The sequence below is a fragment of the Hipposideros armiger genome, unplaced genomic scaffold, assembly GCF_001890085.2.
Source record: "Hipposideros armiger isolate ML-2016 unplaced genomic scaffold, ASM189008v1 scaffold_14, whole genome shotgun sequence".
NCBI classification, from domain to species: Eukaryota; Metazoa; Chordata; class Mammalia; order Chiroptera; family Hipposideridae; genus Hipposideros; species Hipposideros armiger.
Genome location: NW_017731364.1, coordinates 7,072,321 through 7,098,005, shown reverse-complemented (window position 1 = coordinate 7,098,005; position 25,685 = coordinate 7,072,321). Strand labels below are relative to the sequence as shown.

The following is a 25,685-nucleotide window of genomic DNA, read 5'->3' as shown; positions in this document are numbered from 1 at the left end:
CCCAACACTGTTCCCTTCCCCCAATTCCCATTAAAAAAAAATACACACATGAACAAATAGAGTCAGAAAACAGCAACAGCAAATATTTGTTAAGCACTTCTTAAGGCTAGGCATGATTCTTAGTGCTTTATTTACAATGTGTGATTTAATGCTCACATTAGCCTCTGAGGGAATTACGGTTATAATCCACATTTTGCAAATGAAGGAACGGAAGCATAGGGAGCTGAAGTAACTTGCCCTATGTCACATCACTAGTTAAATAGTAGACATGGGCTTTGAATGGGGCTTCTGCAGCCAAATGAACTTGCTTTTGTCCCTATCATGGGATGAAACTTCTTTGGCCACTTCTGTGCCCATACCAGTACTTATAAAATTGGCATTGACTAGGAAGTTGTACATCTGCATTTTTTTTTGTTTTTTGTTCCCATCCTCACCAGGCCTGCATCTTATCCATTATATGCACTTGAATCTATACACAAACTCTCATTATAGCATCCATATGCCACTGCCAAAAAATTTTCAGTACATGTCCTTATTATAAACAAATGTCGACTATACAATCACAAGTCAACCCTCACTGCACAGTAGGTGCTATTATATCATAGGTAGTTTTAGTGCATATGATAAGTTTGGGATTTTTTGGTCAGAATTATTTATTGTTTATGATAAGAAATGAAAACAATTGTTTGGTAATAGTGCTTTCACTTTAATTTTTTTTTTAATTATTATTTGGTCTTTGGGGGCAGTTTGGATTTGGGAGCAATTTGATGAATGATTATCCAGAGGTTTCAAAGAAAGTTTAAAAAAATAATTTGAAACTACTCACAATATTTTTGATTTAAGATTTTATATATATATATATATATATATATATATATATATATATATATATATATATATATACACACACAGTAAATATAACACTACTACCAAAAAAAAAAAAAATTCGATCTTGAGCCTGGTAAAACACTGTAACGTCTATACAAAACCAGGCCTTACAGGGCTGGCCAAGTGGTGCATTGGTTAGGAGTTGGCTTGGGGCTCCAGCTCTGAGCAGAAGTGCCCCAGTTCGGGTCCTACATGAGGACCAGTGAGCTGCGCGCTCTACAGCTAAGATGGTGAACAACAGCTTTACCTGGAGCTGGGCTGCTGTGAGTTGCCGGTGATAGCGTAGGCTGCAGTGGGGCTAGCCGGCAGTGGGGCTGACCAGCAGTGGATGTGAGCTTTTGGGAGCTGCCATGAGAGGCTATCCAATGGCCGGCGAGCTACTACTGCCTCGCCCGGGAAGAGCACAATGATAATACCAACATGGGCCAGTAAAGCAACGTCCTCCACAACTAGACTGAAGAACAAAAGGACAGCAACTTGTCTGTTCTCCTTCCCCAATTCCCCAATAAAATCTTTAAAAAAAAAATCCCCCCAAAAAGCAAAAAAAAACCCCAAAAATAGGCCTTACATTGTGTTTATTTTAAACAACCCTTGTGTTCCATGATTGACCAAATAAAAAGTATTAAAAAAGCCAACATTGACTGAGCAATGCTATTGTGATGACCTCTATATTTACTATCTCATTTAGTTTTCACAATATCATATTAATCCCATTTTATAAAAGAAAAAAAATACTAAAGCTCAGGGAGCATTAGTTACTTAAGTACTGAGCCCTTGAAATAAGTCTCTAATAATAAAACAGTCCTTGATTTGTTTTATGTGTTGGCATACTACAGGAGATTTCACTCTTATGGGTTATTCTAGGAAACATTTGATACCTAAGTATAGATAGAATATATCCAGATTTGAATATCAGTTGTTTAGATTAGTTTACAGGTGAAGAAACTGAAACATAGGCGGACATGTGTCAGGTCACTTGGCTAAATGGTATAGAATTCATAACCAGAAATTAGGTTCCCAAACTTCTAAGTTAGGGCCCTCCTCTCTGTGCAACCATCTCTTTGTGTATAGACTGTATACAATTTATAGGGATGTTTGAACCAAAAATTTTTTCCTTCTTGTAATTCAGTCATAACATAATGGCTTGTTTCTATTGCCTATCAGGCACTTTAGTTCTCTAGACTCTACATGGTAAAAATTAAGACTCATGGTTTTGCAGCCATGAGCTACACTTTAGCTGAGCTCCTTGATAGATGAATAAGGCTAGTATCATTATATTGTTACAGAGGAGGAATTAGAAATTAAAATCTAACTTCAAATTTGCCAAATGATTCTGGGAATTCCTTCAAAATCAAAACCAGCAAAGAAAATGATTGTTTTAAGTCCTACACCATTTAGATTTTCACTGGATAAGGCAAGAAATTCAACTTCTATAACACTATGAATAGCATCTCATTTCCACTGCATGGATTAAGAGATCGGTGCTTTTGCTCTTTTTTTTCCCCTGCTGAATTCAAGTCACAAACTATCCCTATTTAGTTAGGAACTCTACACAATCAGAATAAGAAAGTGTTATGTGAATCATTACCACTCAGTTTTTGTAAGGATTAGATAGGCAACTGAGTCGGAGAAGATAAAGAAAAAAAAAAAAACACCTCATGAATACCTCGGTTTATTGCCAAAGACACTATTATACAATGAAGAAAAGTTTTGAAGTACCAAGTCCATAATTATTAAATTCTTCCATAGATTAAGACCTTTTTATATGTTTGTATGAAGGCAAGATTTGTTATATGGAAAGATTTGTGCCAATCCGCAGTTTATATCTTTTGCTTCACATTGTATTATGTGTGAATTTAAAAATGACAGCAAAGATAACATATATTTAAAATTTTCATAAAATCAGCCCTAGGCTGCAGGATAAGGGATCTAGGAGGTGTGTGTGTGATAAGAAGGAAAGATTACATCAAGAGAATTTAATTCCTGTCACCCCAAAGAACAAATGCAACTAAAAAAAAGTCTTCTCTTTAAAGGAACAAGGTGACTGTTGCCTTAATTGCTTTTTGTTGTTGTTATTTCAAGGTGGGTAGGTAGGTTTGTTTGGGCGTTTTTTTTGTTGTTGTTGTTGTTGTTTTTTAACCAAAGAAGAGATTTTGTGTGCGACATTTAGAACTGTTTTTTTGTTTTGTTTTGTTTTGTTTTAAACATGATTTATGCTTTTAGAGAGGTTCATTTTCAGAAGAAATCTGAATGAGGAGACAGTCTGTAGAAAGACATTCCAATGAACTGGTTAGGCAAGTAGTTGTTTGGGAAGGAACACTGCCTCCGGACTTGTGAAGAAGATAGAGGCAGCACATTAGAGGGAGTGGGAGAATAACAGGAGTTAGTTACTTCTCCTTTCACCAGCTCCAGACAGTATTCATATTTATGACTAATCTTTATGAGTGCAATCCCTCACCGCCCACCTCGCCTCCACAAAAAAAGCACTGATTGGAACTATTCATTTTCTCAGATATAAAAGCGTTGCTCTTGTGTTCTAAGTTTTGCCAATCCCCCCAGTCCCTTTGCCCTAGAGAATAGTAAAAACAGAAAGAGAGTCACAAACTCTTTCGATTCCATGCCACGTAGCTGTTATTGAGAAGAGGCTTTATTATAGGTTTCAAACAGGGCACATTGGTGTATATGCGCTTTCCCTAGTGTTTCTGGAAAATGTGTTCGCATTGTTTGTTCCCAGTAAAGCTACACTAAGACACAAGAGGAGTACTCACAAGACCGAATACAGAAGCAAGAGAATGGTGATTTATCTAGTACTGAGGATGAGAGAAATAAGCAATCACCTAGTCCAATTTCATGTTTTTACACATAAGGACACTAGGACCCAGGGAGGGAAGTTATTTATCCATCAACAGAAAGCCAATTACTGACAGAAGCATAAGGACTAGAAGCCAAGTCTCCTGACTTTTAGGCCAGTGTTTTTTCACTAAACTTGATGACTGCTAATGTTGGAGTGCCTTTCAAATTGCAAGCAATAGGAAATGTAGAAAGCCTCAAATTTAAAATCTTCAATTTCCTTCCTCTGCTGAAGGACCTCCAAAGAACTTAATTTTACACATGATGTGTCACTTCTTGAATCTCAAGAAAAAGAGACAACATACTGGAATACATTTGTTTCCCAGTTATCAATTATTTGCAAAATGCATTTTTTTTTCCTCCTCCATATCTTCCTTAGGTTTTTTTTTCTAGCCAATCAGTTTCAAGTAGCTGTGTTATCTCTTTTTTTAGACAGGCTGTTGCTGAAAGGCAAATAAAATATCTTGGGTAAGTGAGAGGTGAGCTGCATCTATTTAATTCGATAGCAGAAATGGTGTGTGCTGATCCTTTCATCTAGGACAGGGGTCGGCAAGCTGCGGCTCGTGAGCCACATGCGGCTCTTTGGGTACATTCCGTCTCAAAAGTTTTCCGAACCCTGGAAAAGCCAATCCTGTCCCTCACAACAATTTAAAGATTATTCGAGAGCCAAAAATATATTTTTACATAATCACCATTATGTGAATAATATCCTTTAAAATTTTTATAAATGAAACTATTATAGTTTTATTTTCATTTTCAATTTTACTTCAGAGCCACATGCATGTACCCAAAGGGCCGCATATGGTTCGCAAGCTGCAGTTTGCCGACCCCTGGTGGCTCTTACGTCTCAAAAGTTTGCCGACCCCTGATCTAGAGCAGCCAACATCACTAAATCCATGATGCTACACTAAAGTTCAGTTTACAGAAAAATCATTTTGATATCCAACCCAGACATCTAAAAGAGAGAGCTATTTTGAAAAGCCGTATTTTATAAGGCCACTTAGTTCTAACTTAAAAGAAAGAAGGTAGTAACATCATTGGAACAAAGTGTACTTAATTCCAAGACAAACCATGTGAATTTAATTTCTAATTTAGTTTCTGATTCACTATTCTGTGCCACAAAAGGTAATGCCTGCTCTCTTTCTACCTCTTTAAAAGGGTGTGGTGAGAAATGCTTGAATAATATCCATTAAGAGCTCTCAGCTTCTTGGAAGGATGATAAGTAAACACAATGAAGTAAGAACTGTTTTTTTAATCCATAGGTGAATTATGTCTTTCCTAAACACAAAGAGTAACTTTGCTAGACAAAAGAGACCAAAATTAAGCTCACATCCCTGCAGACAATATAATTCTGATAGGCATTCCACTCAACTAACCTATATCCACAATCAAAGCAAGAGGCTAATACTGCACAAACTAAGAGTGTCACTCACACACACACACACACACACACACACACACACACACACACACACTTTTTGCACTTTACAGATGAAGACTCCCACAATCCCTCTAATCAGAAATAATCAATCTAGCTACTGGTTTTATCAGCCTTTTTTTATATATACATTCCAGAATTCTATCAACATGGTCCTTGTTTTCTAGTTAATTGGATTTGCCCCTTTATCCTTCATTAGGTTGTAAAGGGACTCTCATTTTCATCTTGGGTCCTACTCTAAGAACTCACACTTAGTATGTTCTGAATAAACATTGGGGAAGGAAAAGGAGACAACGAATAGGTCCTTATCTGAAAGGAATAGTCCTCCAGAGAGACTTAATCAAAATCTCAACACACCCACTTCTTTTGACAATAATCACATGACATGGCAAAGTCTGAGCTCATATGCATGTGCAGGTACCTCCACATTTGCAGCCACCTGTCCTCTAGTTACCCACATTCTGCGTCCTATAATCAGTTCAGCAAGGCCACTAGGTTAGAATGTATTACTATTTTCTTTGAACTGAGCCCAACTCGATTATTTGTCTATTCCCACACTCCTTCTCTCGGCTGTTGGGTTCCAGTCAAGCCAAACTGACCCTCCTCCCGTTAAGGCTTTTTTATTTATTTATTTATTTTTTTTAGCTGAGCCATCCTACCACCTCTTGGCAGCTCAGCGGCTGCTCAGCTTAGGCTGGGACTCGAACCGCTGTTGCTCAGAGCTCAAACTCTTGAGCGAGCTTTTAACCAACTGAGCCACTCAGCTGGCCCAATCAACTCTTTTATTAAAACTTTGTACCCCTAGCAGAGTATTTTGGAATTTAGTAAATAATCAGTAAATTATTGATGAATTTGCAAGGATGCAAGTTTGAAATTTTAGTCATTTTCCAGGGAAAAGATTCTTATGAACCATTTCTACAATTAAAGAAATCGAGGTATTGGGCCGGCCGAGTGGCGTATTGGTTAAGAGCTGGATTGGGACACTAGAGAGCCCCAGTTTGGATCCCACATATGAGGGCCAGTGACACTGCCCTCTACAGCTAAGATGCTGAAAAACAGCTCAACTTGGAGCTGGGCTGCCGTGAGTCGCCGGTGACGGCATAGGCTGCAACCCCTGCTACAGTGGGTTGCCATGGGCTACCATGTGTAGCCAGCAGCCAGCATGAGCGGTCAGCAGCTGCACGGCCGTTCAGAAGCCGGTGACTGATCTTCCTCGCCTGGGAAGAGTGCAATGATGGTGCCAACTTGGGCCAGTGAAGCAACATCCTCCACAACTAGACTAAAGAACAAAACGACAGCAACTTGTCTGATCCCTTCCCCCAATTCCCAGCACTGTTCCAATTCCCCAATAAAAAAATCTTAAAAAAAAAAAAGAAGAAATAGAGGTATGAGAACCTTGTTTAATAAGATCACATTGATAAAGACACATGTAGCCAACCACTTAATACATATATTTAATTACTTCTTCTAAAATATTATATTCTACCTTTTTAAGTTCTAAATGGCATAACCCAACATACCTTTTCTCATGGTTTAAGATTAGTCACTGCTAGAAATATCTATTTTAATGTAGAGACTGGTCTAAAAGTTTCTTCCCTGTCATTAAGGCTGTGTACCCTTGGGCGAGTCACTCCCCATTTGAAGCCTGAATTTCCCTGCCTATAAAAACCTCACTGGGTTGAAACAGTGATTCTCAAATATCAGGATCACCTGGAGCACTTATTGAATAATTATTCCCTTCCCTCGTCAGCTTCTGATTCAGTTGATATGGAGTGGAACCCAAGAAACTTCATTTCTTAGCAAGTTCTTAAGTAATGTTGATGCTGCTGGCTTTGAGACCACACTCGGAGAACCACTGAACTGAACTATCTAGGAGATGATGCAGCTCTGACTTCATTATTGTGTTAAGATTCAAACCTAGATATATCAATAGTATATCCAATTCCAAAGCTTATGCTCTTAATTATTATACTGGAAAAGGGAATCTTTTATCATGTTAAGGTTACTGAATGATACCCAAATAACGAAAATAATATTTAGCAATTAAAATACTAATTTTTACTGTGAGTTCTATGAGAACTAACAGACACAGAGAATATCAGCTTTTAAAAGAAGCCCACTTCAAAATTTGATCTTAGTTTGAAGGAAAACTCAATTTTATCTAGTTTCAAGTAAGAAAAGATTATTCAGATTTTACAGCATGCCAACATATATTCACATAGTACCTTCCTTTTCGGAAATATAAAAATACAAAACTATGTAAATTATAGTTTTTTTCCTGCATCAGTAATTGCTGTACTTAGGATTAATGATTGCCATTTTTCAGATTTATCACGTTCTAATGAGCAACAGCACTGGCCATCACCACTGAGAACTGACCTCACATAAGGTGCTGTGCTAACTGCTTTACATAGCTTATCTCAAGTCTTGAAACAGCTTCTCTATGGCGTGTCACCAACACCATTATCTTCATTTTGCAGATGAAGAAGCTGAGGCTCAGAAACATACCATAATGTAGCCAATGTCATCCAAATGGTGAATGACAGAGCTGGATTGAAATGCAGGTAGCCATAGACCTCCAGAGCCTGAACTCTTAACAACTATCTCTGATAGTAGATGAAAAGGCAGATCTAGAAATTTAGAAAGTTGGGTTTAATCCTGACTCATGCACAAACTCTATTGGAAATGTTGAAGAAGTCAATAGTAATCAACTTGATTCTTAGTTTTCCTTTCAATTAAAGGAAGGCTGAATCAGAACTAGATTGTGCATAAAATTCTTGTATCTAATACTGTGGAAGTTTCCAACTTTTGTAGATTAAAACTATATTAAATCATGTGGTTGCCGATGTAATGTATTACTTCAAACAAATCAGATTCTCCTTAAGTCAGCCACTAGGGTTTCAACCTGATCAGGTTTTTTTTTTTTTTGGAAGATACAAGGTCAGATTCAGCTCCCCTGTTTCTGCTAAAATCCTTTTGTGTTTATCTGCCCTCTTCAACTTTGTCATTCTGAATGCATACACTCTGAGCACAGTGTCTTGAGTAACATTGTTGAGGTTACACCAAAGACAGGTGTTAGGGGAACTATTTCCCTGGGGCTATCATTTCCAACTCTCCCTCCTCAAAAACAGAGGGAGAAGATAGAAAGGTTTCTTTTCAGATTAAACACAGCGACTGCAAACACCTTCCCCTAGGCAATAAATTCTCTGCCAGTGAATGCTGCAGTTTACCCAAACACCAAAGCAGAAAGCAAACAGCCCCTTTTGTGAGGGAGGAGTTGTCACCTGTCAAGTGATATTTGTGAATTTCTAGAGAAGAGAAAAAAAAAGAAAACCTTGTCCCTTATTTTATTAAGCAGACTGTTTGTTCAAGGTTTGAAATGCATACCTGTGTTTAAGGTAATGTCCCTGGCTTGGCACTCTTGAACAAAGTGGTGCCTCCCGATTGGCTATGCTGTACAAAGAACAGAACAGAAAAACAATCCACCCTTCAGGGGACACCTGAAGTCAGTCTAAACTGACTGGATATTGAGACACCTCACAGACAACATAAGTAACTACAAACCCGTTTTCCAAAAGTTAGAGGGTTTGTGTTGTGTGTAATATGTTTTGTTTTGTTTCAGAACTAATACATAAACACCTATTTGGCATAAATTATGGTTGAACTATTGCTTTCATGGTACTTGCCCATGGCTAAGAGTTCTAAGGATACTAAAGCAAGAGTTAAGAAGTGTTGGATGGAAAAGGAGAAATGCTATGTCCATTCCCATGTTCAGGGCTAATCCTAGTGGAAAGCTTGGAAACATTCTTTGTCTCTCCCTCTTTTACCACTTCCTTCCTCATATTGTTCCCATCCCAGTTAGGCCTGCCCACCCCAGTCATAGATGCTCCATTCTCCAAAATGTCTTACTGAATTCTAGTCAAAACTGCTGTTCCACCCATGGATTGTAATCAAGGTATATCAAGAGGGATTATTTCATCTTGATGTGAAAATGACTAGAAACTCCTTTAGCCACCTAAAAGTATTTACATATTTTTGAAGAAGAGGTTGTATAACCAAAATTGATTTTGAGTCAACAGACATTTTGCATGGTTGGTGGGAGTGTAAATTAAGAATAAAAAAGGACTCAAGAAAAGGCACTTGATAATAAGTATCAATAACATTGGTGTTCATATAACATTACTCAATAATTACACTTCTAAGTACCTAGCATAAAAATATTTTGCATATAAATATTCTTCTTAAAAGTCTATGAATAGAATAATAGTTAAATAAATCATTATATATCTATATAAAGATATATAATGCAGCAATTAAAGTTGTTTTAAAGATTAGTAAATAAGAAGAAAATGTTTACCATAGAATGCAAAGAAAAAGTAGATTACAATATTTATATAGAACATGATCCAAATATGTTTTATAAAATCTAATGTCTAGAAAGAAACTTGAAAAAAAGATGAAAATGTTCATAATTATTATCACTAGGTAGGAATTACATAGGCTTTTGATACTTCTAAAGTTCCTTTTTTAATTAATATGCATTGCTTTTATAATCAGAGACATTTATTTATTTGTATTTTACTATAAAAAGTAATACCTATTCACTTACTTCACAGAGTTCTTATGAAAATAGTACAGACAAGTGATAAAAATAATAAATTTTAATTAATTACATATTTATATGCCAGGAACTTTGAATGAAACAAATCAGATAATAAAAGTAACCATCACGATTCTCTAAGGCCCATGGTAGATATTTATGTATATGCATACAAATGAGGAGAGAAGAGGCTCATGGATTATCAAGCTCACACAGCTAAAATTGATAAAAGCAGAACAACCCCAGTGTGTCTGACTACAAAGCTCATGCTGTCATTCTAATGTAAGTAGTAAATCATAAAGGTCTATATTAAATAAAAGATAGTCATCAAAGTCAAAGAAAAAAACAAACAAAAAAACCCATTGAACTCTAGTGGTTTTCTGGAAGACCAGAAAACGGGGAAAAGGAGATAGGAGAGAAGTAGGGAACTTGCAAAGGAGCAATGGAATGCACAGGAGACACAAAAGGAGGGTGGTGATGGTGGTGTGAAATGGCTCTGAAAGCCTGAAGAAGACCAACTAGGAAGACAAGGGAAGAAAAATAGAGATGGCGTCTTTGAAGTGAGCTCTTGCTATTGATGCAAGACTCACAGCTAGCTGGGCAACACAGTACCTAGAGACCAAGACACAGAAAGTAATTGCTGTTTGTATGACATATCAGGAATCATATCCTTTCTACTTTTTAAGCCAGGAGGAGACATCCAAGGAAGGAGATATAGAATATTTGGGTGGTCCACACAGCAATGCTGTTAACCAGCCCCTTGCAGCCTGACTGGAGTGACTTACTGAAAAATAATTTACTCACAGATTATATATATATATATATATATATATATATATATATATATATATATATATATACATATATATATATATATATATTTATATATATATAAATTTATCAAATGAAGATGTAAAACTATCAGCATATCAAAAATACTGATACAATTCTATAATATTTAAAAATATCTATAGGTGTGGTTCAAATTAAGTTATATGTGAGTGAATGTAAATATACCAATTAATAGATAGAGATTGCCAGAATGGATTAAAAAAACATTCAGTTATATGTAGTGTAGAATATATTTTAAATATAATGATACAAATAGGTTAAAAATAAAAGGATGGAGTAAAGACTTACCATGTAAACATTAACCAAAAAAGTAATATTAGTTATATTAACATAAGTAAAGACAAAATGACTTTGGAGCAAACTACATTACCATGGATTAAGAAATGTTATAATAGAAGGATCAATTCAACAAGAAGATATAACAGCCTTAAATATGATGTATCTAAAGATAGAGCTTCAATGTACATACATGAAACAAAGACTGACAGATTTGAAAGGAGATACACATTCATAATTATATTTGAAGACTTCAACACTTCTCTCAATAATCAATAGAACTAGTAGACAGAAAATAAACAAGGGTATAGAAAAACTGCATAATATCATAAATCAATCAGATCTAATTGATATTTATAGAACATTCTACCCAACAAAAACAGAATACACAGGCTTTTCAAGTGCTCATGGAACATCTCTGGATAAACCATATCCTGACTCATGAAACAAACTAACACATTTAGAACACTTGAAATCACACAAACTATGTTTTCTGACCATAACGAAACTAAACTGGGAGTCAGTGATAGAAAGGTAACAGAAAATGTGTAAATACTTGGAAATTAAACAGCATGCTTCTAAATACACATAGGTCAAAGAGGAAGTCTCAAGGGATATTAGAAAAGATTTTAAGCTGAACAAAAATTAAAATACAACATATTGAAATTCATGAGGGATACCTAAAGCAGTGTTCAGTGGAAAACTTATAAAAGCAAATACTAATATTGTGTTGTCAGAAAAGTCATGACACATGTTTGCGACAGATGGCACTAGTTCATTTTTGGAAGTACTAGAGTCATTCGCATCTATGTTATTGCTATGCCATTTGACAGCTGACAGTTCTAGCTTCATTCCTAACAAAACTTGAGTGATTTGCTTGAGTTTTGGAGATTTTACAACAAGTTGAAGATGGAAGACCAAACTGTGCATTTTTGCCATATTTTACTGTTTTACTTCCATTAAGGGAAGAACGCGCATCAAGCTTGTGAAAAGTTGCATAAAGTTTATGGTGACAATGCTCTACAAGAACGTCAGTGCCAACGATGGTTCACTCAATTCCGTGCTGGTGATTTTGATCTCAGTGACACTCCTCGGTCAGGGAGTCCCATCGAAGTTGATGATGACAAAATAAAGGCATTGATCAAGTCAAACCCACCTTCCATGACACGAGAGATTGCAGAAACATTGAACATCCATCATTCAAATGTCCGCGACCACGTGAAGAAGCTGGAATACGTGAGCAAGCTCGATATTTGGATTCCACGTGAACTCAAAGAAGTTCATTTGACGGTGCATATAAACATCTGTAATATGCTCATTAGATGTGAGCATTAAAGGAAAATGATCCTTTTTTTGAAGTGACTGATAACTGGTGGTAAGAAGTGGATTGTTGACAACAATGTGATGCACAAATGGTCTTGGTCCCGACGTGATAATTCACCACAAACGACATCGAAAGCAGACATTCATCAGAGGAAGGTTGTGCTTTCAGTGTGGTGGGATTTTAAAGGTGTCTTGTTTTTCGAGCTCCTACCAAGGAACCAAGCAATCAATTTCAATGTGTACTGTCGGCAATTGGACAGTTTGAATGAATCCATCATCCAGAAACATCCAGAGCTTGTTAATTGTAAAGGAGTTGTGTTCTATTGCAGCAACGCGAGACCACACACAAGTTTGATCACCCGTCAAAAATTATTGGAACTTGGATGGGATGTGTTGCCACACCCACCATACTCTATTGACCTTACTCAGACTTCCACTTGTTTTGCTGTCTTCAAAACTCCTTGCTTGGTATAACGTTCAATTCAAATGAGGCTGTAAATCAGCACCTTGTTCAGTGTTTCACAAATAAAGACAGGTCTTTCTATGAACAAGGAGTTCTGAAGCTCACTGAATGATGGCAAAAGGTTATCAAACAAAACGGGCAATATATCATTCATTGCACTTTGTCCTTTATATAAATAAATGACCTTTGAAAAACATAGACAAAATACGTCATGACTTTTCCAACAACCCAATATTAAAAGAAAGATCTCAATTCAGTAATATAAGCTTCCAATTTAAGAAACTTCAAAAAGAAGAGTGAAATAAACCCAAAGAAGAAGAAAGAAAATAAAATAAGACCAGAACTAATGAAGCTGAAAACAGAAAAACAGTAGGAAAAAACACTGAAACCAAAAAGTTGAGCTGGTTCTTTGAAAGATCAATAAATTGATAAGTCTCTATAAGACTGACAAAGAATGAGAGAAGACACAAGTTACCAATATCACGAATGAAACAGGAGGGAATTACAGATCCCACAGACAAAAGGACAGTAAAGGAATGATCCAAACATTCTACTTACATAAATTCAAAAACTTTGATGAAATTAACCAATTCCTCAAAAGCCACAACTTATAAAAACTTACCTAATATGAAACACATCATCTAAATAGTCCTATAACTAATACAGAAACTGAATGTATAATTAAAGAGTGCCAATAAAAAGAAATACCCAGGCCTAGATGGTTTCACAAGCAAATTCCTCCAAACATTTTATAAGAAATAATATATATTCTATATAATTTTTCCCAGGATATAAAAGACACTGCACACAAAGCTCAAATACAGAAATCACACTGAAGATCATGAACAATAGGGTTGCCAAGATGAAAATAATCACACATCATAACTAACTAATACTATCATACAGTGGTATGAAGGCTTAACCCTCACTTGCTTTAAACTGTAATTTCTTCCTATCTAAGTCCAAAACTTTAGTCTACAGAATTTGATTTGGTCCTATCAGTTATTATAAATAATATTACAAGGAAGCCTTCCTTTCTGCAAATGTGTATATGTGTGAGTGAGTGTGTGTGTGTGTGTGTGTGTGTGTGTGTGTGTGTGTGTATGAGGTCAGACAATTAAGTTCACAAACTCATCCTAGAAAAAGTGCTACATACGTCATTGCTGAATATCACTGTGGTCACCTTTGAAGTTCTCCCGTTCAGAAGCTGTGCATTGACACCAGTGCCTAGTCCACCCTTCAAAGCAATTTTGGAACTCTTTTTCTGTAATGGCCATCAGCACTGTCGTCATACTACCTTTGATGTCCTGAATGTCATCAAAATGTCTTCCTTTCAATAGTTCCTTTATCTTCGGGTAAAGAAAGAAGTCATCGGGGGCCAGATCAGGTGAGTAGGAAGGGCGCTCCAATAATTTGTTTACTGGCTAAAAACTCCCTCATAGACAGTGCCCTGTGAGCTGGTGCATTGTCATGAATCAAGAGCCATGAATTATCGGTGAAAAGATCAGGTCGTCTAACTTTTTCACGCAGCTTTTTCAGCACTTCCAAGTTGTAGACTTGGTTAACTGTTTGTCCAGTTGGTAGAAATTCATAATGAAGAATCCCTCTGATATCATGAAAGGTTAACAATATTGTTGCAATAAGTTCGGAACTTAATTGTCTGACCTCGTATATCTGTATGCATATATGTGTGTGTTTCTACATATACTTGTTTATAATTGAATCATTTTGTGAATAAAAATCCTAGAAGTGGCACTTATGGGCCAAAGGGTAAGTGCCTTAAAGTTAAATAAATTAGAATGGGCAAGTTGCCCCCAAAATATATTATGTCAATTTACGCTGCCACCAGAAGTGGAAAGATTGACTGTTTCCCAACAATCTCACCAGCACTTGATATTATCAATCATTTAAATCTTTGCTACCAGATAGATAATAAATAATCTCATTGTTTGAATGTACACTTTTTTTGTTTTGTTTCTTTTTTTATTAGAGATATTCAACATATCTGTTAAACATCTGTGAATTACTTATACTTTTTGCCAAAAGGTGGGAAAATATATTTAATGTTTCTTTTATTAATTTTTAATTATTTAATTTCTTAGGGCTATTAAACTTTACACATGTATTGTAATTTTTAAAATTTACATCTTATGTAAATTTCTCCTTTGCCAAAATTTTCAATCTATTAAAACTATTGAGATTTATATTACGCTTTTTTAATAAATTATTTTTATAACAGTTATCATCACTTGGACTACTTTTTCCTTTCCCTGTTTTAATCAATTTGACTCATATTTCATTTCTGCAACATATCACCAGTCTTTTGCATGCACAATAAATTGTTCCTTTAATGTGACTTTAAAAAATATATATACATCTGAGTACTTCTCGTAAGTAATTTTATACACATTCACCTTTCTGCTCTATTATGGTCTTCTCAAGGCTAGAGACTATGATTTGTTTATTTGTATCACAAAGAACTTAGCATATAACAAGTGTTAAAGAAATGCTTGTGACTAGATCTTGTATATTAATGTGAAATCTTATATGAATCGTGGGCCATATAAGATGTAGAGCATTATGGCAGGTGCTGTAGCATAAGCCTTTCCAAATACAAACATACTACCTGCTCCTTTGAAATGTAGGCTCTTCATGGATATCTGGGATGCTATAATAAGAATTTACAAAAATAGATGGTTTTAGATAATTACTACTCATATCACTAGGGAAAAAACCCAGTTCAGCTAAACAGGGCTTTCTTCAAATTATCAAGAATAAACAAATGCTAAATTAAGAGTTATACAGTTTCCATCCATCATTCCAAGAGAACATTTAAGTGTTAGCATCATTATCCACCTCTTGAAGACATGACAGGCATGCTTAGACAGTTTACAAATAATGCAAAGCTGAGATATCAAGTCATATATCAGACAACAGAATCAAAAGCCAACAAGGGTCTTGCTAATCCAATGCAGCACATTCTTCAGTGACATTAAAATCCTTCAAACGCAAAAGACACACACATTCTCTACAGTCCAAATTTTCTTTGTTAATAATTAGAGCAAAATGGGATCCCATTTCATGACTAGTTGCTAAGGTGATTGGGTGCATCAAAAATCAATAAAAATGGGATGACACTCTCAATTTCAAGATTTCTATCCTTCATCATTTGACATGTCGTTTCCTGTCCACAGATTCATATTTCTTGCATAGTAAACGGATGCTTGGCTGAGATCCCAAATTTTTTTATATTATATTCAAGAGCAATGGAATTTATGGGCAGAGTTTTGGAACTATTAGCTATTAACCTATACACAGAAAACTAAAAAAATTCTGCCAAGTAATGGAAGAAAAGAGCCTCACACCAGTTGCAGCAGCTGTCAGTTCAGAAAGACTAGGAATCTCAGAAGATCCCAGTTCTTAACTTTCCAAACTAAAACACTAATTGTAACAGCCTGAGAAAGTCCACCATTTGCCACTGCTGTTGCAGAGAACTATTATTGTTATCTAGTCCCATCTATGTGGCCTTCACATGTGGACACACAAGCATATGAGGATGTTGGAATAGTTGTAAGACAAGGGTAGACCCAGGATCCATATAAAATGATAATTTACGATCAGTGTTTCAGTTCTTTAGAGACAAAAATAAGGCAGCCACAGATAGACAAGGTTTTTTGTTGTTGTTTGTTTGTTTTACTTTACTTGTACATTCCTTTCAATATAGTTGTTTCCAAGTGACCTATTTTGTTCCCCTTACTTGCAAAACCCCTTTTCCTTTTGTTTTCTAGCTTTCTCTGAATCATTTTAATCCTTCACTCCTCATGAATGTTTCTACCCTGGGTCTTATTTTCTAATTTCTTGTTATCCTTAATTTAATCAGGTAAACAATTTCAAGCTCAAAGGTGCTAAGTGATGGTAAAACTCCATTTCCACATTCCTAATCACCACTGGTGTACTGTGTCTCTTCAGAGAGTGGGAAAGGGTGGAGACTCTCTATTGTATGACTATCCCATGGGGGAAGAGTGGAAATTTCCCCACACATCATCCCTAACATTGACAGAAAAAAGAAGTGCTCAAGGAGAAATGGAGTTCAAGTTTCTCTCAAAAGCAATGCCTTGGAGGAGCAAAGTTCTTTTGGACAAGGCTGTTTGAAAGAGCACTTTCTGATTTCTTAATAACTTGCAAGTCTCATTCTGTTTGACTTCAAAAATTACTGATGACTTACTATGTGCCACTGTAACAAATACTGGGCATGACAAAATATGGCCACTGTCCCCTTTAGAGACAGAGAAATAAACAACTATAGTATTGTATAGTAAATAATATGACTAAAAATATACCTAGGTTGCTTCAGAGTAATGGTCTCTAATTCACATTAGTGGAGCATAGTGATACAGAAAGTTTTCCGGGTTAAGGTAGGACACACTGGGTGCTGCAGGATAGGTAGAAATTGACTAGAGAGCAGAAAAAAAAAAAAAAAGGATATTCTCAAGGAGAAAATCTTTAATAAAACAAAGAAGCAAGAAACAGCATGACATTTAAAAAAAACCCCACATACTTCAGTATGTGAAAATATAATAATAGGAACTGTAAAAGAAAAGGCTTGATCCTCAGTTTTAAATTTTACAACCTCTGCTTGCATTTATGAGTCCAAGAATCAGAACAGAAAATCACTGGAGAGAATATAAAAAGATAGGTTTGCCTAGGCAGGTGCTACCTATCAATTTAAGAGACAATATTATTTAGTGAATTAGGGGTATTTCTAAGTCACTGTCAAATCAGAATTTACACATATTTATGTTCGATTATAATACAATTCAAGGCCTTTAACGACGTACCCCTTGGAATTATCTGTCAGTTACTTTCACTAGCTCAAGCATAATTGAGAATTGTATCGATATTAGAAGAGGCCAGTGAGAAATAATAATTTCCCTTTGTCAGAATAGCAACAAAACCTCAATGTATTTACAAATTTATATCTTTCTATTTTGGGTTATTTCTTCTCACCTTCTCCCAATAATAAAAAGCACAATTCATATCTAAAAGTATATTGTAAAAATTCCAATAAAATCATATATTAGGCAAGAAAGGTAAGGTATACCAACATATACTGAAGTTCTTTCATTTGTACCATTCCTTGAAATAAAGTAAATTGCCCCGCAAAAGCAAGGCATTTTATGAAGTACTCTCTTTAATCACATCAGTAGACATTCTGTGCAACTCTATCTTCTTTCTAGCTCTTTTTTTCTTTTCTATTTTTCTAGAAATTTTTTTTTTTGCGTTTTGTTTTTAATTTTTATAGGAAAAGCAGCAGGACATGTGTGGTAAATGAATGACTTTAAAAAGGGAAAGAAAAGAACATCCATCAGCATTATGGATTGCACAAAAACAGGAAATGTCATCTAAACATCTCAGGAAAGTGTTTTACTATCATTATCCCATTACACTCGTTAGCTGTCTGGGAGGTGTGTGGCATAAACGTTCTCACAATTTCATAGATGAGAAACTGAGGCCTCAGGTCATGAGTGACTCAGTGGTAAATCCAAAGAAAGCCTGTTTTATGTATTAGTTATCTTCTTTCCTCTTATTCTATTATCAGGTACTTAAATCTGTATGTTCACATAGAATTTACTTTATCCTCTTTCATTAAAGAAAGATAGTTCATGAAAGAGGAAGTTTGCCATAGTGGAAAATGCTTTGGATAGAATGCAGGTTCTGACTGTAAAACCTTAGGCAGGTACCATCCTCTCTAAATCAAGATAGACATGAAAAGCAATTCAGACAAAGGAGGTAAGGAATTATTTCCAACCACCTTCCCCACCAGCGGAAACATATGCCTTATGGACAGTTGAAGCAGACCTAGAATTTTCGAGCTCCTACATTTTCTGTCTGCTGAGCACATTGACTCACTTTCCAATGGCATTGCCCATGCAGAGCCGCCTGCCTTTTCATATGCCATGAAAAACACAGGTGTAACAGAAATGTGGATAGCATGGCTCACAGGTTACAGGGGAAGACCATGCCACTCACCCACATGGGGTCACTCAGGTCCGAGTCCTGCATGCGGATACAGTCCATGCTAATCTCAATCTTGTTTGTTGCGCCATTTTCTGATGAGTCATCTACAAAGTTCAAGTCAATGGGCTGAACTGAACATATGGGCCTAAAATAAAGGAAAACCCAACAAAACAGTGTGTTAGGCATGGAAAGGGACTAAAACATACTCATCCAGTTGGTAACAATGAGCTTTCTGTTTCAAAGTTGGCAAGGCTCATTGGTTAGAATCAGAAACCTTAGGAAACCTGGCCCAACCACTTACCAGATGTGTAATCACAGGCAGCTCAAATCTAAGCTCTATTTATAAAATAGGAATCATGAACTGTGCCCTCATCAAAGAATTACTAGGTAGAACACGGGAAAGAACAAATGTATCAGGGATAGAGTATTTTTATTACACTGTCCCCAGTGCTCTGATAGTTGTTCACTTTCCATTTAATTATTCATTTATCCAATCTAGATCTTAAGAGAAGAGATAATAATCCTTCTTGCAAGGCATGAATGACTAAAAAATTTAGTGTGTTACTTTCCGATGGGGTATTTGAATTGTAACAATAAATAAGTTTTTAAGTTAAAGGAATAGGTTTTTGAGTATCAGGGAGCCATTGGGGAAGTTATTTGGGGTTGGGCAGGAGATCCTTCTGATCTTTCAACTACACCGCTGTGAAATAATAATGATTTTTTTTAATGTTGGAAAATGAATAAATCACCACTGCATTTGAACACAGAGATACTATTGGAGGAATACATTTTCTCAACAATATTAACTGGTTTTTATTGATTCTAGAAATACTCCATCCTAAGGCAATATTTTGAACATTCATATTTACTTATTTACACTAGTTCAAGCATAACATTTTTTTTTTTTTTGCTAATTTGATACTTACTGTTCCAGAAAATCCCAGATATGCTGGAAAACCTCTGGACTGAGGAATTCACTTGTCTGTGTGCTCTGGGACATAGTGGATCGATAATAACTTTCTTTCCAAGAGAAATGAGCTGGGGTTTCTACGAACCTTAAATGGACAAAAACAACAACAACTAAGATTATAGTTTCTATATTTATGATACAAAATACTTACATTGAAACATACTTGATCAAGAAGAAAAATCAAGTGAATCTTCAAAATCATGCAGGTATATATAGCAAAGTTTACAAGTTGCACAATTGTGTTTTTTCAGGTACTGTCGTGGATTCCATTTTGCAATAAAATCAGACAATCATGTCTTCTATCAAAGCTTTTTTCTTTTAAAACTAATAATGTTGTTACACTCTGCACTTCTATCCAATCTATGTTCTGTAGATTTCAAAAAGAAAATAAACATTCCCTCATTAAGTCTGACAGCGTCTGACCTATTATTAAACCCATTTTATAAATGTCTTAACTGATTATCTGCCCATTCAGCCTCCAGCAAGTAAAATAGTAAAATCCGAAAACAGAAGCAAGTTTAGAAACTTAAATTTCACCCTCAGCATAATCACCCCTCTCATAACTACCATCTTAGTATCATGCCCAGGGATAATAAACTCAAGTTTCTGGACCTAGATTGGTTTTCTTTTTGTTTGTTTTTTTTTTGTTTTTTTTTAATCACTAGTTACCTGCCTTGATGTGTGTGTGGGCGGTTTTTAATTGGAGTATGGAATTCTAGTTAGACTAAGGGATAAGCAAACATCTGAATATGATGCAAATGAATCCTATTTCTGTTTTCTTTATTTGGTTGCTGGATCCTCAAGTTTGTCTTTACATTAAAAAAATAAAAATAAAAATAACCTTGATCTCTGTATACGTAAAGGACAACATCAGCACTCTCAGGTCATGCTTTTTTCCAATCTGTATATTATCTACACAGATCATCTTAGTATGTGGTTCATTGTGATTATCAGTAGACTAATTTTACCCAGGATGAAATTAGCAAAGCTCTTAATCATTACTTTTATTATTATTACAAAGAGTTAAATAGTGGATTAGAATAGTCATTTTAAATTTGCAAATGAATGCTCTGGTCTAGTTACATAATAGAAAATAATAGCATTCATTGAATGTACTGTTGATAATTTCAAAGCTATATGGAGAAGCACTTTCATTTACTCAAGTCACACATACATAGAGAATCTATTATTTGCCAGGAAGTATAATGAGCATTTACTTCCATGTGCAGAATGGCCATGGTGCAGAATGACAGGCAGGGAAACAAACCTCTAATAAATGTATAAGAGTGTGATAACACTATAAAATAATAAAGATAAACTATATTATCTCATCTAAGGGGTTAAACAGCCCTAAATAATGAGGCGAAATTATCCAGGCCAGGTAAGGACTAATGGTATAAGTGAGCAGCTTATGGCAATAGCATAAGCAAAATAATAAAATGGAAAATAACTTGATGTATGTAAGCAACTGTGTTATTACAGTGTAAAAGTTGGGGGAAGGGAATGTCGGGAGACTAAGTTGAAGAGGGAAGTAGAAACTTGTATGCTATGTTTAAAGCTCACATACTTCCATATTTCTACTAGTATTAAAGGATATTTTTTGCAAGATATTTTTAAATGAACTTTTACATTTTGAGATCAATGTACAATAGATTCACATGCGGTTTTAATAAGTAATACAGAGCAAGTCCATGTACACTTTCCCCCAATAGTGGCATCATATAAAACTATTACACAATATCACAACCAGGGGATTGACATTGATACCGTCCACTGATCTTATTCAGAAATTCTTAGTTTTACTCATAGTTTTCTGTATGTCTGTGTGTGTGTGTCTCTGTGTGTATTTAGTTCTATACAATGTTTTTTTATCATATGTGTAGGTTAGTGTATCTACATCTACAGTATTAAAGGATTTAAAGTACGAGGCGGACACAGTCAGAATATGTGTTATGTTGATACTTCTGAAAGGTGTAAAGGAAAGATTTATAGCATATTAGTTTATGGACAAAATGGCTATTTAGGAGATTGTTGCACCAGTTCAGGTAAGACACTTGGATGATAGCAGAAGTAGGGATGGAGACTATAGGAACAAATTCAATTATCAGTGAAAAAACTAAATCAAATATTGTTTATGTTACTAATGAAAGGAGAAGGAAGAGTAAAGGATAAATTCAAGTTTCCAGATTTCTTAAACTGAGTGGTTGATGACTCCATTAACTAAATCAGTAAATATAGTTGGAAGATACCGGCTTAAAGAAACAGATGATGAGTTCCATGTTAGCATGCTGAGTTTGTAGTACCTATGGGAGATATAAGAAATGAAGCAGACAGTTGAATAAGCCTTAAACTGTAGGGAGAAAAATGGGTCACAAATTTAGAAGCGGAAATCTTTATCACAGGGCAAAAAATGAATCCGTGAGAATGGATACAATAACCTATGCAGACAATGTGCAAAAGGAAGAGGAGGGGCCCTATGTGGAAAATTTAACAAGAAGTTTATGAAAGGACAATGAAAAGTTCATTGCACCTTAGAAGCCAATGGAAAAACATTTTTAAAAGAATCAACAGTACTGAATGTGGCGGAGTGGTCCAGAAAGATTAAGACCTGAAAAATATTTACTAGGTTTGATTCAAGGAGATCACTGAATCCCTTGATAATAATACTTTCCATAAATTAATGAAAGCACAAAGAGAATTTCAGTGGTTTGAGGAGTAAATATGGATGAAACGTTCTTTTGATATCGTTGGATGAGAAAAATTTGAATTTTACTTAAAAAGATAAAGCAGACAGGAAGCATCCAGGAGAGAGGGAGAGGGAGAGGGAGAGGGAGAGGGAGAGAGAGAGAGAGAGAGAGAGAGAGGGAGAGAGAGAGGAGGGATTGATTGATTTAAGATATTGGAAAGAAAGAGAATGGCAGATAGGACAGAGTAAGAGGATGGATGGCCTTGAACTTAAGCCACTAAGCCTGTCATTCCAGGTTGAAAAAAAAAAAAAAACCCCACAAAATTAAGTGTGTATAAATGTGTTTACACAAGACAGCCCGATGGCCTCAATTTTCTTAATGAAGCAGGAAGCAAAGGCATTTGCTGAAAATGAGGGACTAAGGCACTGAGTAGCTAGTTGGAAGGAGGGTTTACAAATGTGGGTGAATTTTCCATGGTCCCGACTTGCACAGTTCTGTGATTCTCTCTGGTTTATACCACCTAAGAGTGGTAGGAGAAAAATAGATAAAGGAACTATTACTATCGTTTGATTGGATAGGTCATGGGTACCAGAGAATTGAGAGAACTGTGAAGACTAGCTTGGGTCCAGATTGGAAAGAGTAGGAAAAGGGGCTAGGACAGGGATAGGAATGGAGGAACAAAGAAACTAGATGTCACTGTGAGGTCAAAAAACATATATTTAGAGAGAATAAAGTGAAAAATTTAAACTGGGGAGATATAAGTAAGAGTGAGCTATCAGAGTTTATGATGTCTCCAGTGTCCACATCTAAAAAAAAAAAAAGAAAGAAAAAATCCTATAGCTCGAAGAGCAACTAAAAAGATAATACTTTTAAATTGAAAGGGTAAATTAATTTTGTTTTCTTTTCAGAATCGGGGCAAACTTGGTTTGTATACTACCAACTATGAGTAGAAAGAAAGTGAAATTTAATGGATCTAATACTGAACTGAAAGTTATGGAGAATAATTCCATGGATGACACTTTTGGGTATGTTTGATTTACATTAAATATTTTCTCCAGATAAAAGTAAAGTAGAAGAATGTGGGGAAATATAAGTAAAAGCAATTCCTAACCAGTGGCAAAAATGGAGGTGAAGAAATGAATTATTCAAACCCCAAAATGCAAATAAACTCTCAATGAATTGTCATCTACATGAACCCACACGTACATCCTGAATATTTGAAGACCTAAACACTGTGAGTGGTGTCCTGACAGCTAGGTGAGCACTAGAAGGTAAACAGACAACAGAAAGTAGATTCTCAGCAATAATGATATTCATTGTGTGAGAATCAACACCAAAAAAAAAAAAAGAAAAAAAAGGTAAGTTTTTAAATTGACCAAAATTTAGGTGTAATTTCTAAACAGATTGGTAATTAATGTGACCTAGATCTTAAATAACAGAAAGTATGAGACTGATTTAAAAAGAAAGGATTAGATGGAAGGAAAGACACAGTCACTTTATCTAAAGCAGAAGAAAGAAAAATACTATTGGCTCCACAGTCATCATTTATTTCTATTTCTTTCACATGGGATTTTACATTTATTTCTATTTCCACATGGAAGTTCTGGTTTCTGTCTTCTATTCCTGGTTCTTAGGCTTCCATTCCTTTGTTTTATATTTTCCCTCTAGTTTTCCTCTTACTCCTAAAAGACCTTTCCTGTATTTCAGATGCCACCACTAACCGACTGCTAAACCTTGGACAAAAGTCCAGCTCCAGGATCTTTAAGCTTCCTTGACCGTGACCTCTGCTCTACAGCCTCTCAAAAGTCTATCCAATTCTCAATGCTCTCCTTCCCACAAAGTATATCATGGTACCTTATTTGAAATATAGTCTTTTTTCTTCAAACTGTCTGCATCTTTAGTTGCATCTCATCCATGCAAGCATATCCTATTTTAGTTATATAACAATTGATCTACTGTAGAAGATTTTAACTAACCTGAGGGCAAAGTTCATGTCTCTCATCTTTGGACTTCTTACAGTTTGATAGCTCTCCTTAAAGTCAGAGTGGAATGTCAGTTTTGGAGTGAGACAGACTTGGGTTCAAATCTTAGCTCTACTTTTGACATACTGTGAGGCCAAGGTCAAGTTACCTATCCTTTTTGTACATTAGTCTTTTCAACTATGCTTCCTTCATGGGGTGGTTGAGAGGCTTACTTAAAATAATGTGTTACACATTTTCTATACCAGTGCCTGGTAGTCAATACATTGGTCCTATTTGTATCAAGTACATAATTTGTATACAGAAAATACTTGCTGAACTGAACTAACTAAATAATGTATCTGAAAGGCCTGTTAAAGATGTAAAAGTATACACAAAAATAAAGTAATTATATTAAACCTGAATTAGTCTTCATTTCTCCCCAGTTTCAGCTGTTCTTCCTCTATCTGTGTCCTTGTACCAAAATAATGTCCCCATCAACTCTTACTTTTCTCTAGGTCACCTTTGCATCAGCCTTGTTACATTAAATTGGGCAACTCCCATCCTCAGAGACTCAAGCTTTAAGGGAGCTATATTATAAAAGATGGAAGTGGGGTTCTGGATAGATCAATGGATTTCAAATTGTGTTTCATGAAACCCTAAGTTTCCCACTGTCTCAGTGTGTTCACCAGATGTAAAGAAATGGCTACTCTAGTTGGACTCCAGATATTCCCCACACACACACATACACACGCCCCTTCTTAACACCATGAAGTCTAGATTTTTCTTGTCTCAGGATTCTGAGCAAGATTTCATTGGAAGAAAGGGCTTGATTAAAAATCAATGTTCTAGGTTAGAGGATCTTCAAAGTCTCTAGTATGTAAACTCAGCTTCAATTCCTATTTTCTGAATACACATGTAAAATATTGAGAGAAAGGAAAAAAAGAAATTAGCTGGTGCCATAGGGACAGGAAAAGTGAGGTAAATCTTACCTGCCTTCCAATGTTTTGCCTTTGGGTGAACCTCAGTATTAGTTACTCATAGAACAATCACTGTGTTCAAATGATTTTGTCAAACCAGTCACACCCAATACTAGAAAACCTGAAGTCAATTCTTTTTTTCAGCTTGTTTTTCCTAGATTAACTATCCTAAACTCTTTGTATTAATTCAGAAAGAAACAAAACAAAAAAACTGTTCTTTGTAGAAATGACCTGAAAATACAAAGGGGTATCTGCTAACAGCCTGTATTCCCTCTTGTTTTTTCTCTTCTACCCCAAAGTCATCACTCAAGTTTGTCTTACATCTAATTTCTTTTAGTTCTCCTGAAAATTTTCTAAATCTCTAAAATTTCAGAATTCAAAA

At 35.6% G+C, this 25,685-nt stretch overlaps 1 protein-coding gene across 1 annotated transcript in view; it reads right to left on the bottom strand.

The window, feature by feature from the left end:
• The window catches only part of TP63 (tumor protein p63), a 226,063-nt gene that overhangs the window by 125,274 nt on the left and 75,104 nt on the right, over positions 1–25,685 (bottom strand). The window contains exons 2-3 of the mRNA XM_019667925.1: positions 19,635–19,763; positions 18,721–18,853 (exon numbers count right to left, since the gene is read on the bottom strand). Coding sequence (XP_019523470.1) covers positions 18,721–18,853; positions 19,635–19,763 — 262 coding nt within the window. The remainder of the gene's footprint in view (positions 1–18,720; positions 18,854–19,634; positions 19,764–25,685) is intronic.